Source organism: Lepus europaeus, chromosome X (genome assembly GCF_033115175.1).
Source record: "Lepus europaeus isolate LE1 chromosome X, mLepTim1.pri, whole genome shotgun sequence".
Classification (NCBI taxonomy): domain Eukaryota; kingdom Metazoa; phylum Chordata; class Mammalia; order Lagomorpha; family Leporidae; genus Lepus; species Lepus europaeus.
Window position 1 is genome coordinate 43,642,229 of NC_084850.1, and position 13,582 is coordinate 43,655,810.

Genomic DNA, 13,582 nt, shown 5'->3' on the forward strand with positions numbered 1-13,582 from the left:
ATTATAGTCAAATTATCTAATGTTAAAAAGCCTCTGCACATGGGAGACCCGGAGGAAGCTCCTGACTTCTGGCTTTTTATTGCCCCAGCTTTGGCCATTCCAGTCATTTGAGGAGTGAACCAATAGATGGAAGACCTCTCTCTGCCTCTTCCTCTGCCTCTCTGTAACTCTGTCTTTTTAGTAAATTAATAAATCTTTAAAAAATGACTAAAAATCATTGAAGAAAATAAGAAAGTAATTACAAAATTTCTTGAACAAAAAAGGATGTGAAAAACACAACATAATAAAACCTGTGATATACAGCCAAAGCAATATTAGGAGGAAAGTTTACAGCAGTACATGCTTACATTGAAAGCAGCAGAAAGATCTCAAACAATCTAATGATTCATCTCAAAGATTTTAAAAAGCAAGAGAAAAACAAAACAAAAATGAGCAGGAGGTAAGAAATGTAAGAATCAGAGCAGAAATAAATGAAATAGACACTTTAAAATATAAAAGGTAACCAAAAAAGCTATTTGAGAAGATTAAATAGATAAAACTTTGCCAGACTAACAGAGAAAGGAGAAAAAAGTAAAACAAACAAAATGAAAAATAAAACATTCTAATTGGTACCACAGAAATACACAAGATGTTAAGAAACTATTGTATGGGGCTGGCATTTTGACATAGTGGGTTAAGCTGCTGCCTGCAACAGCAGCTCCCACATTGGAGTGCTTTTGAAGTATAAGTCCCAGCTGCTCTGCTTCTCACTCAGCTTCCTGCTAATGTTCCTGGAAAGGCAGACGAAGGTGGTCCAAAAGCTTGGGCCCCTGATACCCCTGTGGGGAAGAGTGGGTGGCAGATTTTCTCTCTCTCTCTCTCTCTCCATTTGTAACTGAGCTTTTCAAGTAAATAAATAAATATCTGAAATAAATAAATAGAAAAGAAACTACTATGAATAACTATGTGCTAACAAATTGGAAAATCTCAAAAGAAATGGATAAATTCAAGGATACATATAACCTAACTAATTGAATCAAAATGAAAACATTTCAACAGATCTACAACAAGCAACAAGATTGAAGTAGCAATTAAAAATCTCCCATCAAAGAAAAACCCAGGGACCTCTGAATTTAAAACTGAAATCTACAAAAGATTTAAAAAAGAACTAACTCCAATACTTTCAAAACTATTCCCAAATATTGAAAAGGATAGAACTCTGTCAAACCATTTATAAAAGGCAGAAAACCAAAGACACAACACAAAAAGAAAACTACACCAACATCCTTGATGAACACAGATGCAAAAGTTTTCAACAAAATATTAACCCACTGAATCCAACACAGTAAAATTAACAGTCATACATCACAACCATGGGAGATTTATCTGAGAAATTCAAGTGTCGTTCAACATTTGTTAATCATCCTCATAAATCACATCAACAGAACATAGAACAAAAAACATGGTCATCTCCACAGATACAGAGAAAGCATTTGTAAGATGCAACATTCCTTCATGAAAAAATATCTCAGCAAATAGGTTATAGAAGGAGCATACCTCAAGATTACAAAGGCTATAAATGAAAAACACCCCATACGACAAATATCAGCCAACATCGTGCTAATTGGGGAACAGTTGAAAGCATTTCTCTTCAGATCTGAAACAAGACAAGGATGTCTACTAACACCATTCTTCTTCAATATAGTGTTGCAATTATTAGCAATAGCAATCAGGGAGGAGAAATAAATAAAAGATGTCAACACTGGAGAGGAAGAACTCAAAATATCCACATTTGCAGATGACATTATGAACATAAATAACCCAAAACACTCCTTGTATAACCGATAGAACTCATAAACCAATTCAGTAAAGTCACAGGGTACAAAATCAATGTACAGGGGCCAGCGCTGTGGCGTAGTGGGTTAAGCTGCCATCTGCAGTGCCGGCACTCCTGGCTGATCCACTTCCAATCCAGCTCCCTGCTAATGCACCAGGGAAAGTAGTGGAATATGGCCCAAGTCCTTGGGCCCCTGTACCCACATGGGAGACCCTGAGGAAGCTCCTGGCTCCTGGCTTCAGATCAGCACAGCTCCAGCTGTTGCAGCTAATTGGAGAGTGAATCAGCAGATGGAAGACCTCTCTCTCTCTCTCTCTCTCTCTCTCCCCTCCCCCCAGAGTCTCCTTCTCTCTCTGTGTAACTCTGACTTTCAAATAAATAAATAAATCTTTTAAAAAAACACAAAATCAATGTACAGAAAGTACCATTTTTCTACACAAGTTATGATCTCCCTGAAAGCCAACAAAGAAATGGCATTCACAGTCGCTGCAAGATAATCATGAATTTAAACATAAATTTAACCAAAGAAGTGAAAGATTTCCTTTTTTTATTTTTTATTTCATAAATGTCAATTTACAAAGTGCAACTTTTGTATTGTTGTGGCTTCCCCCCCCCCAACCTCCCTCCCTCCCGTGGCCCTCCCCTCTCCCTCTCCCATCCCGCCCTTCATCGAGTTTCATTTTCAATTACCTTCATATACTGAAGATCAACTTAGTATATACTAAGCAAGGATTTCAACAGGCTGCATTCACACAACCGCACAAGGTATAGGGTATTGTTCGACTAGTGGTGTTTTTAAGTTTCATAGTAAAACACATTAAGGACAGAGATCCTACTTGGGGAGCATGTATCCAGTGACTCCCATTGTTGATTTAACAATTGGCACTTTTATTCATGATGTCAGCAATCACCCAAGACTCTTGCCATGAGCTGTCTAGGCTATGGAAGCCCCTTGAGTTCACCGACTCTGAACTTGTTTAGTCAAGGCCGTATCGCAGTGGAGGTTCCTTCCTCCCTTCAGAGAAAGGCGCCTCTCTCCTTGATGGCCTGTTCCTTCTTCTAGGGTCTTGTTCACCAGGGTCTTTCATTTAGATTGTTTTTTGCCACCGAATCATGGCTTTCCATGCCTGTGAGACTCTCATGGACCTTTTAGCCAGATCCGAATGTCCCAAGGGTTGATTCTGAGGCAGGATTGCTGTTTTGGGCGTTTGCCATTCTATGAGTCTGCTGTGTGTCCTGCTTCCCCTGCAGGATCATTCTCTCCCTTTTAATTCTATCCTTCATTATTTGCTTACACTGGTCTTATTTGTGAAATCTCTTCGACACATACCCTATCTTTTTGATCGGTTGTGTATTTATACTTATCACTTTACCAAGTGCGCTGGCATTGGTACCTGCCTCCTTGGTAAGATTGAGTTGAAATCCCCTGGCACATTTCTAGTTCCACCATTGGAGGTAAGTCCGAGTGAGCATGTGCCAACCTATATATCTCCTCCCTCTCTTATTCCCACTCCTATGTTTAACAGAGATCACTTTTCTGTTAATTTTAAACGCCTAAGAATGATTGCGCATTGATTACAGAGTTCAACCAGTGGTCTTATGTAGAACAAACAGAACAAGAAAGATTTTTATAACAAAAAATTACAAAACACTGATGGAAATACTAAGGACATAAAATAATAGAAAGCTGTTCCTTATTCATGCATTGGAAGAATTAATATCATTGAAATATCCACACTACCTAAAGCAATGTACAAATAAGTGCAATCTATCAAAATGAAAATGAATTAGAAAAAAATAATTATAAAATTCATATGCAACCATAAAATACCCACAATTTCCAAAGTAATCATGAACAAAAACAAATCAAACTGGAGGTCTCACAATATCAGATTTTCAAAGCATACTACACCACTGTAGTAATTAAAACAGCATGCTACTGGCACAAAAACTGACACATAGATCAATAGAATGGAATAGAGGGCCAAGAAGTTAATCCTTGTACATAGAGCCATCTGATTTTTTATAAATTTGCTGATAACTCTGGCTTCAGAATCAGCCCTTAAAGCATTCGTATCCAGCTAAAAAGCCCACGAGAGTTTCTCAGGCATGGAAAGCCAAGACACTGTGGCAAAAAATGACCTAAATGAAAGATCTCTGTGAGATCCTGGTGGAAAGAAGGGACCATCAAAGAAAGAGGTACCTTTCTCAAAGGGAGGAGAGAACTTCCACTTTGATCATGGCCTTGTCTAAATAAGGTCAGAGTTTGTGAACTCAAGAGGCTTCCATAGCCCTGGCAGTTCATAACAAGAGCCCGGGTGATTACTGACATCATAAATAAGAGTGTCATTTGTTAAATCAACAACGGGAGTCACTGTGCACTTGCTCCCCATGTAGGATCTCTGTCCTTAATGTGTTGTACTATGAGAAATAATGGTAAAAATAGTCTTCAAACAGTACTTTATACTTTGTGTTTCTGTGTGGGTGTAAACTGTTGAAATCTTTACTTCTGTAAAGATTTTTCTTCTGATCTTCTGTATATAATTGAAAATGAATCTTAATGAAGAATGGGATGGGAGAGGGAGTAGGAGATGGGATGGTTTGTGAGTGGGAGGGTGGTTATGGGGGGAAGAACCATGATAGTCCAAAAGTTATACTTTTGAAATTTATATTTATTAAATAAAAGTTTTCTAAAAAAAAAAAAGAAATACTATTGGGGATGGAGGGCAAACAGAAAGTTAAAATTCACTTTGGAACTGGCACTGAAAGGCAGTAGGTTAATTCTCGGCCTGCAGTGCCAGCATCCCATATTGGCACTGGTTTTAGTCCTAGCTGCTCCTCTTCTGATACAGCTCTACTATGGCTTGAGAAATTTGTAGAAGATGGCCCAAATCCTTGGGCCTCTGCACCTGCGTAGGAGACTTGGAAAGCTCCTGGCCCCTGGCTTCAGATTGGCCAAGCTCTGGCTGTTGCAGCCATTTGGGGAGTGAACCAGGAGATGGAAGACCTTTGTCTCTGTCGCTCCCTTTCACTTTCTGTAACTAAACCTCTCAAATAAATAAACTCTTAAAAAATAAATAAATTTGGCCTGCGCCGCGGCTCACTAGGCTAATCCTCCGCCTTGCGGCGCCGGCACACCGGGTTCTAGTCCCGGTTGGGGCGCCAGATTCTATCCCGGTTGCCCCTCTTCCAGGCCAGCTCTCTGCTGTGGCCAGGGAGTGTAGTGGAGGATGGCCCAAGTGCTTGGGCCCTGCACCCCATGGGAGACCAGGAGAAGCATCTGGCTCCTACCATTGGATCAGCGCGGTGCGCCGGCCACAGCGCGCCAGCCACGGCGGCCACTGAAGGGTGAACCAACGGCAAAGGAAGACCTTTCTCTCTTTCTCTCTCTCTCACTGTCCACTCTGCCTGTCAAAAATAAATAAATAAATAAATAAATAAATAAATAAATTCGCTAATAAAACATATTGGAGAAAGGACCGTCTTTTCAATAAATGTTGCTGGCAAACCTGGATGTAGAATGAAATTAGATCCTACCCCTCAACATATACAATGATAAACTCAAGATGGATCAAAGACCTAAATGTAAGATCTGAAACTATGACATTTCTAGAAGTGAACATAGGAGACATTGGTATAGGAGATGATTCTATGGATAATGTCCCCAAAATCACTGTCAAAAAAAGCAAAATGAGACAAATGGTATCAAAATCAGAAGCTTCTGTATAGCAATTGAATAGATCAAGGAAGTGGAGAGGTATCTGACAGAATGGGAAAAAATATTCACAAGCTACCTGACAAAAATCAATATCCAAAATAAATCATGACTTCAAAAAAACTTGACAACAAAAATCAAGTGAATAAATGGACAAAGGAACTTAATAGATAGTTCCCAAAAGAAGATATACAAATGGCCAAGAAATATATGAATAAACTCTCAATGTAACTAGCCATCAAGGAAATGTGAATCAAGACCACAATGAGGTATCAACTTACCCCTCTCAGAATGACTAATATCAATTACACAGAGGGGCCGGCACTGTGGGGTAGTGGGTAAAGCCACTGCCTGCAATGCCAGCATCCCATATGGGTGTCGGTTTGAGTCTTGGCTGCTCCATTTCCAATACAGCTCTCTGTTATGGCATGCGAAGGCAGTGGAGGATGGCCCAAGTCCTTGGGCCCCTGCACCCATGTAGGAAACCCAGAAGAAGCTCCTGGCTCCTGGCTTTGGGTCTGTCCAGCTCCGGCCATTGTGGCCATCTGGGGAGTGAACCAGTGGATGGAAGACCTCTCTCTCTTTCTCTCTCTCTCTCTCTCTGCCTTTCCTTCTCTGTGTAACTCTTTCAAATAAATAAATAAACCTTAAAAAAAGAGGAACCTGTATATGGTTCATTAGTTGTGACAAATATACTAACATGAGATATTAATACTAAGTGTGGTGAGGAGTACATGGAAACTCTTTTATTACTACTTTATAATGCTTGTAACTTTAAAACTATTACAATATTAACAAATGCATTTAAAGTGCTCTTTCCTCCATAATGTATCAAAATAGAAACAAAAAAATGTTCAAGTATAGGAAATACATTGTGCAAAATATTAATGAGGAGTCATAATTTTAAACCGGTGGCATGTTACCTATGGATTTATAGGATTGTAACCTGTAATTTGAGTCATCTATACCCCATAATGGAGTGACAATCTCCATTCAGCTTCCAATTCTAGCTTCCTGGTAAGGCACACTATGGGAATCAGCTGATATCGCAAGTACTTGGGACTCTATCACCCATGTGTAAGATCCGCATTGTGTTTTAGGCTCCTAGCTTGACCTTTGCCTTTGCAGTTATTTCTTGGGTGAACCAGTGGATGGAAAACCTTTCTTGTCTCTCTTTGGATCTTTCTCCCTTTCAAAGAAATTTTAAAAATGAATTAAAGTTATTTTAAAAAACTATGCTGGTGGAGTCAGTGCTGTGGCATAGTGGATAATGCTGCTGCCCGCAGTGTCAGCATCCCATATGTGCACCAGTTCGAGTCCCAGGTGATTCTCTTCCAGTCCAGCTCTCTGCTATGGCCTGGGAAAGCAGAAGGTAGCCCAAGTCCTTGGGCCCCTGTACCTACCTGCATGGGAAATCTGGAAAAAGCTCCTGACTCTTGGCTTCGGGTCGGCCGAGTTTTGGCTGTTGCAGTCTTTTGGGGAATGAACCAGCAGATGGAAGACCACTCCCTGCCAACTCTGTCTTTTAAATAAATAAATATTTTAAAAAAAACTACACCAGACTCTTGTCTAAAGTGAAAGCATTACAGAAGTGTGAAAATAAATTGTGCAAATTTCCCTTTCAACTCCTGTCTAAAGTTTGAAACTGCTAACTGCCAACCATTGAGAGGTCCCACAGAGCTGACCAGAATATGATATTCTGTACTACTGTTTTTTTGGAAGTGAAAATGACTAGCTGAATTCCCTTAAGACAGAGCACACGGTGTCAGCTCTCTGATAAATGCACTGGGCAAATAGGCTGACTCACACCACACTCTAAGTGCAACTATGAGACCCCCTTGCACAGCCAGGAAGGGGAACAAGCTTGTCAGTGTATGGCAGGGTAGGTATTATCCCGGTGAGAGCTGTGAAAAGGCCCATTTCTCATCCATTTCTGTTTGTGAAAATGTTCAAATATTAGGAATAAGAAGTAAATTTTAAAATGTATTTCTTGGGGTCCAGCATTGTGGTATAGTGGGTAAAGCCACCACTTGGGATGCTGGCACCCCATATAGGTGCCAGTTAGTGTCCTAGCTGCTACACTTTTTATCCAGCTCCCTGCTAATGGCCTGGGAAAAACCTCAGTAGATGGTCCAAATGTTTGGATGCCTGCACCCACGTGGAAGATGCAGGTGAAGACCCTGGTTCCTAGTTCAGCCCTAGTGTTCTGGCCATCTGGTAAGTGAATCAGTGGATGGAGATCTCTCTCTCTCTCTCTCTCTCTCTCTCTCTCTGAAGATCTTTCAAATAAATAAATCTTTTGAAAATGCATTTCTCTCCTCTCCTCTCTGCCTCCCCTCTCCTGCATTCCCAGCTTCCTTAGTCTTCAGTAGACAGGAGACATCCCCTGCAAAGTTCTTGTTTGTGTCTTGTTACATGCCTGTTTCTGCAGGCCTCCAGGCAGAGCATCTAACAGAGTCAAACTGTCTGCAAGGCAATCCCTGGAAGTAGCCTGTGTTCCTTTCATTGGAATGCACTGCTAAACTATCCAGGGAGGCAAGTCTGTTGTATCTGCTAGGGACAGCCAGAGAGAACGATGTAGGTCAATAAGGAGTGGAGGCTTTCATCCTTGGCCCGGTTGGTTCATGGCTAGGGCAAAAGAAGAGCAATCTGGGACACAAAACATACAACACAAAATGCCACTCTTTATTATGAACAAAACCAGCAATATTTAGTAGAGAAAAAAGAAAACATATTCGATCTTTTGAATAGTTATTATACCATTCCTACAATGAACTCTTTGCTTCTCAGATGGATAAGTCTCCAATCTTATTCATAAATGTGGCTTTATATTGCTGGAAACGAGAACCAAAGATGACGCGGACAGAGATGAAGACAACATCCAAGGGCTCCTTTTAGACACTCTGTTGGAAGGCCTCCTTTGGGATCGTGCCCTTTGTCTGGAGGGAAGGAATTGGGACATCAGAAGAGCCAGGAGCTCAGAGTTATACCACCAAGCCACCTGACCTCCACCTTCCGGAAGGCCCAGAGCCATCCATCTTTTACCCACTTGCTTCCTGGACCTCACCTGGAGGTTAATGAAGGCCTGTGCTGCTCTGGTGTAGTTCCACTCATTCTCTTCAAGGCACCTGGAGTGGGAAAACATACACCAGTAACACAAGAGATCGCTAATCTCTCCACATCCTCACCAACAGTTAGTATCCATCATTTATTGTTTAAGTCATCATAGTTGCTGTGAAGTGGTCACTCATTATGATTTTTACTTACACCTCCCTAATGACTAATGATGACCAGAATTTTCCATGTTCTTGTAGGACATTTGTATGTCTTCTATGGAGAAAGGCCCATTCAAAAACTTTCTGCACTTTAAAATTTGGAATGTCTTTTTATTGTTGGTTGTAAAGTTTGTTCATATATTTTTGTCTGATATGTGGCTGTCAAATATCATGTCTCATTCTGTCACGTGGCTTTTAACTGTCTCAATCGTGTCCATTTGACGGAACAAGCACAGAAGCTTCAGCCATTTTAGGTTTCTTGTTACCCCTGCCTTCTTTCAAGAGATCATATCTGTCTCACACCCTGTATTGTTCCCCACCCCACCCCTGCATTCTTCCCCAGGTTTGGAAGCCAGTGGGCCAAACCTGAAGAACCAGTATGGAGAAGCTCACCTCTGCCTGCTGTCCCACCCACCCTGACCCCTAGCCCACCTAAGATATAAAAAGGCCCAGCCTGCTGGGGTCTGGGCCTCTGCCAGGTGTTTGGTCTGTGAGCATGATGGCAGTTGATCGACCTCTGTGGTTTTATTTTCTCTGAATAAATTCAGTCTGGCTGTGAGTTCATATTATTTCTTTCCATCTACCTGTATAAAAGTGTGACACCTTTTTCTCAGGCCCGTTAGTTTTGTATGACAGCAAAATAATCACATAGCTCCTTCCCCAAATTGCCTATGTGTTTCTATTCTGCATACCCTTGCTGTTCCAACTTCCCATTCCCCAGTCTCCAACTTCCCTCTCCCAAGCCCACCCAGAACTCACTTTTGAGACCACTCAAATTTCATCCCAGACTGGGTGGAGAAAGACTGCACCATTTGCAGCTGCAGCTGGGAGAGTGCGGGTGTGCAACTGGAGCTCGGTGTGGCTCCTGGGATGGAGGAGGTGCACTGTAACATGCTGCTGCTGACGTTCTTCAAAAACAGCTGGTCATTCGTGATGCAGAGACTATAATTTAAAAAGCATGTTCTCAAACTACTGCACAGGTGGACATCGCCAGACTCCCATCAACAGCATCCTCCATAACCACTGCCACTCAGCAACTGAATATTTTGCCTATCCCCACTGTTCGCACCTCCCAAGTCCCTAGGCTACTACTCTCTATCCGCCCCAGTTGGAGAGACTGTTTACCACCCATACTTCATCTGTAGTCTTACCCTTTCTGTGTACGACAGTGAAAGGGAGTGGAAAGAGATATGAGAAGGCACCGAGTCACAGAAAGTTCAAGTAATGGATTAACATCACATAGGCAGTGTTGCAGTCAGGAAGAGAACCCACACTCTGATTTCAGAGACCACGCTCTGAACCTCTAGCTCACACTGCTCCCTGGATGTACTGCTGGCCCTTCCTAATACTGGGAATATCCTCAGTACTACACCAGCACATTCCCACAACACTGGCCCCAGGGAGGAATGGGTTTTCTTTCTTTTTTTTTTTTTCATTTATTAAACTTTTATTTAATGAATATAAATTTCCAAAGTACAGCTTGGGATGTGAGGGCGATCTGGCTGCAACATCTGTCACCCCATTGATCGCCAGGGTTGATTCGGCTGATCTGGCTGGCTAGGCAGGTGTCCCCTTCCTCCCTCACCGCTCCATGTGCGTCCCTCCCAAGGCTGTGCGCTCGGTCGAAGAGGACGACCTTCCCCGCTAGAGGAGGACCGGTCTTTGGTCAAGGGTATACGAGTAGCTGCGCTCCCCTGCTAGAACCTCCAAACAAGCTCTCAAGGAATGGGTTTTCTTACCAGCAACACAGCACATACCTGGAAGTGCTGCCAGGGATAGCGATGAAGGTCCGGGTGAAGGCAAACACAGAATCCGGAGAACTGTTTTCTATTTAAAGGACAATAAGAAAAATATAGAGTTGCACGTGCTTTATCCGCTCACACACCATGCCCAGTCCAGGTCTTACACTCAAGGGGTTCAAGGTGAGACAAATGTTTGCTTTGTGTTAGGACAGCTGGGCGGACAGCCGGTGGGAATGGGGGAAGTAACAACAGGAAGACTCCACGCCTGGTGGTAGGGCTCCCATGTGACCAATCACCTCACAAGTTCACTTGATTCCTGTTTCACACCTGGGCAAGAGACAGCTAGTACAGCGCCATTTTGTGTATGGAAAAAAATGAGGGGTAAGATAACTGGCCCAAGGACACAAAGTAAGCACTTGAAATGGCACCACCAAACTCCACAGCCTGGGGCTGGGGTTGTAGCACCTGTGACTCTGGCATCCCATATAGGCATCAGCTCCTGTCCCAAACACTCTACTTCTGACAGCTCTCTTCTAATGTACCTGTCCAAGCTGTGGAAGATGGCCTAAGTCCTTATGTCCCTGTACCTACATGGGACACCTGGATGAAGCTCCTGGATCCTGGCTTTGGCCTGGCCCAGTTCTGGCCACTGTGGTCATCTGGGGAGTGAATTAGTGGATGGAAATTTCCCTCTCTCTCTCTCTCCCCCCTCCCCCTCTCCCCCTCTTTCTTCCCTCCCTCCCTCTAACTGCCCTTTAAATAAATGAATCTTAAAAGAAAAGCCTCCACAGCTTATATCCCTGATACCTGAGCGATGCAGGGAGGAAGTCATGGGCCTAGGACGGTTTATGAGCAGAATAGGGTCAGGAGAAATGAAAGGGAGAACAGGAAGGAGGGGAACAGATTGTGGAAGGCTGGGTGAGTTCTGAGGGGCAGGCCAGTCGGAGGAAGGGAGTGGTGGGGGCTCTGAGGTGACTCTACACTCACCTTCCTTGAACACCCCGTTGACAGAAAAGCAGAGCATAGTTTCCTGAAAGGGAAGAATTCAGACACTCAGGATCCCCCTTCACCTCCCATCCAGCTCCAGCTTCCTGGGGCCCGCTTGATGGAAGAAGGCAGATGCTCACCGTATGGAACCACATGTCTATTGAGAAAGAATTAAAGTCATGTTTGGTTCTTGGCAACACACTGAGAGCATCCACTATGTCACGGCTTGTGTGCTTCAATAGCTGCCTTCGCAAGTCTGTGCGGGAAGGGAATAGAAGATCGTTAATTGCCACACTCTGTCTCTGGGACCCTGCAACTGTCCCCTCTATACCCTCTTACCCACTTACGGGTATACACACACTTACGGGGGTCCGTGACACTCTTGATATTCCTGCTGTTCTGTAAGTACACAAACAGGCCGCTCCTAGAGGATGAGGAACAATAAATAGTGATCTAGGCAGTGTTGCTGTCACAGGAGCTGACCTGTGCCTGTCTGGGAGCTACATGGCCATAGACAAACTGAACTGAACTGCAGTACTCACGGGACTGGGTCCATGGAGTTGAAGGGCATGGTTAGAGAGAAGCAGGCCCTGTCATGGTAAGTACCAAGGAGACTATGACGATCCCCGTGGTCATAGATGAAGTAATACCTGTGGGGAGCAATGAGGAAAGGCTATCTCTGTGGTTCAGGACCCAAATGAGACTTGAAAACTCCTGTGAGCAGATCTGTGCTTGGGTGGGATGCCTGTCCTATTCCTCGCCTTCCTCGTGATGTCTGGGCATACTTACTCCTGCAGGAATTGCAGGACGAGACTCTTCAGCATTTCAGTTCCTTTTGGGATTTCCTGGAATAAAATCATTTGATGATGTGACTGATAAACCTCCCTTGCGACATCTCACATCCTGCTTTGTCTTTCTTCCTCACCTTGCAGAGTTTTACTAACTTAGGAGCACCAACATCAATGACAACAGGTGAGGCGATCTCTCGGCCATCCTGGATGGAGAAGAGAAGAGGAAGTAATCAGTGGAGACCACGAAAGTGACACTGGTTTACACAAGAGATGAACAGGCCTGGAAGGGAACAAGGGTTACAGCTAGGGGAGAAGTGTCCCCAAGAATTTCGTGGACAAAATTACAGTGGACAGCCACTTCATGGAGTCCTGGATAGCTTTTCTATTATATGCAATTGGGGCTTTGCATGTGTATGTGCACTTGTTTTTGTGTGTCTCTATGGACACATACCCAGGGAAACAATCATAGCTTTTTCAGGAATCCAAGTTCTCATCAGACGAGGTGCTGAAGCAAATATGTATCTAGAGAAGCCCAAAGAGCTTAGGGGGCAGGTATGGATGTTGGGTATATAGCAAGAGGGGAGAATGATAATTACAGATACTTACCAAGCGTAACAAATTAGGGAAGCAGTCCTGCATGGCACTGTCCAAATCAAAAAAAGAGAATGAAGCAACTGACAGTTTTGTTTGCACATCTTCTCCCCGTTTTCATCTCCCTCTTCCCTCTCCTTCTGCCTGTGTACCTCCCATCCATATTGTCCTGACACTCTTCTCTATGGCCGCAAAAAGCATCACTGGCAGTCCAGGTGTCCTTCCCCTCCCTGTCTCAATTACTGCCCTCCAAGTCCCTTCAGAGGCTTTTCAGGAAGTAGGGTATGGGATGGGAGATCAGGCCTCACCTATTTCTTTGAGTGTCCAGCACTCTTCTAGGCATGGCTGGGACTAGACCAGCTCATCTTCCCAGAGATGACCCAGGAGGAGACTGGATCAGGGAAGGGAGTGAGGCTCAGGTAGCAAGGAGAAGGTGGCATGTTGATGATGAGACAGAGGGAGTGAAGGTAGGCCAGGGAGATGTGGGGGAGACATAATAGGGACAAAGGAGGAACAGGAAGCAAATGGAAGGGGAAGAGGCTTGACCATGGTGTTGAGGTCAGAGAGGAAGAGAGCAGAGAGCATAAAGCAGCTCACTTGCTACAACTATTTCCTTCAGTGGCCCATGGCTGGGCCCTGGGACTGAGATGGGCATGGAGACAGTT

At 43.6% G+C, this 13,582-nt stretch overlaps 1 protein-coding gene across 6 annotated transcripts in view; it reads right to left on the minus strand.

The window, feature by feature from the left end:
- Positions 1–8,214: 8,214 nt before the first annotated feature.
- The window catches only part of LOC133753321 (nuclear RNA export factor 2-like), a 100,215-nt gene continuing 94,847 nt past the window's right edge, over positions 8,215–13,582 (minus strand). For all 6 annotated transcript variants that reach the window (XM_062183850.1, XM_062183849.1, XM_062183853.1 and 3 more), the window contains 11 exons: positions 12,933–12,969; positions 12,461–12,529; positions 12,325–12,380; positions 12,078–12,185; positions 11,901–11,959; positions 11,676–11,791; positions 11,536–11,578; positions 10,564–10,633; positions 9,566–9,748; positions 8,599–8,659; positions 8,215–8,470 (listed from right to left, as the gene is read on the minus strand). In XM_062183850.1, coding sequence (XP_062039834.1) covers positions 8,426–8,470; positions 8,599–8,659; positions 9,566–9,748; positions 10,564–10,633; positions 11,536–11,578; positions 11,676–11,791; positions 11,901–11,959; positions 12,078–12,185; positions 12,325–12,380; positions 12,461–12,529; positions 12,933–12,969 — 847 coding nt within the window. In that variant the 3' untranslated portion in view covers positions 8,215–8,425. The remainder of the gene's footprint in view (positions 8,471–8,598; positions 8,660–9,565; positions 9,749–10,563; positions 10,634–11,535; positions 11,579–11,675; positions 11,792–11,900; positions 11,960–12,077; positions 12,186–12,324; positions 12,381–12,460; positions 12,530–12,932; positions 12,970–13,582) is intronic.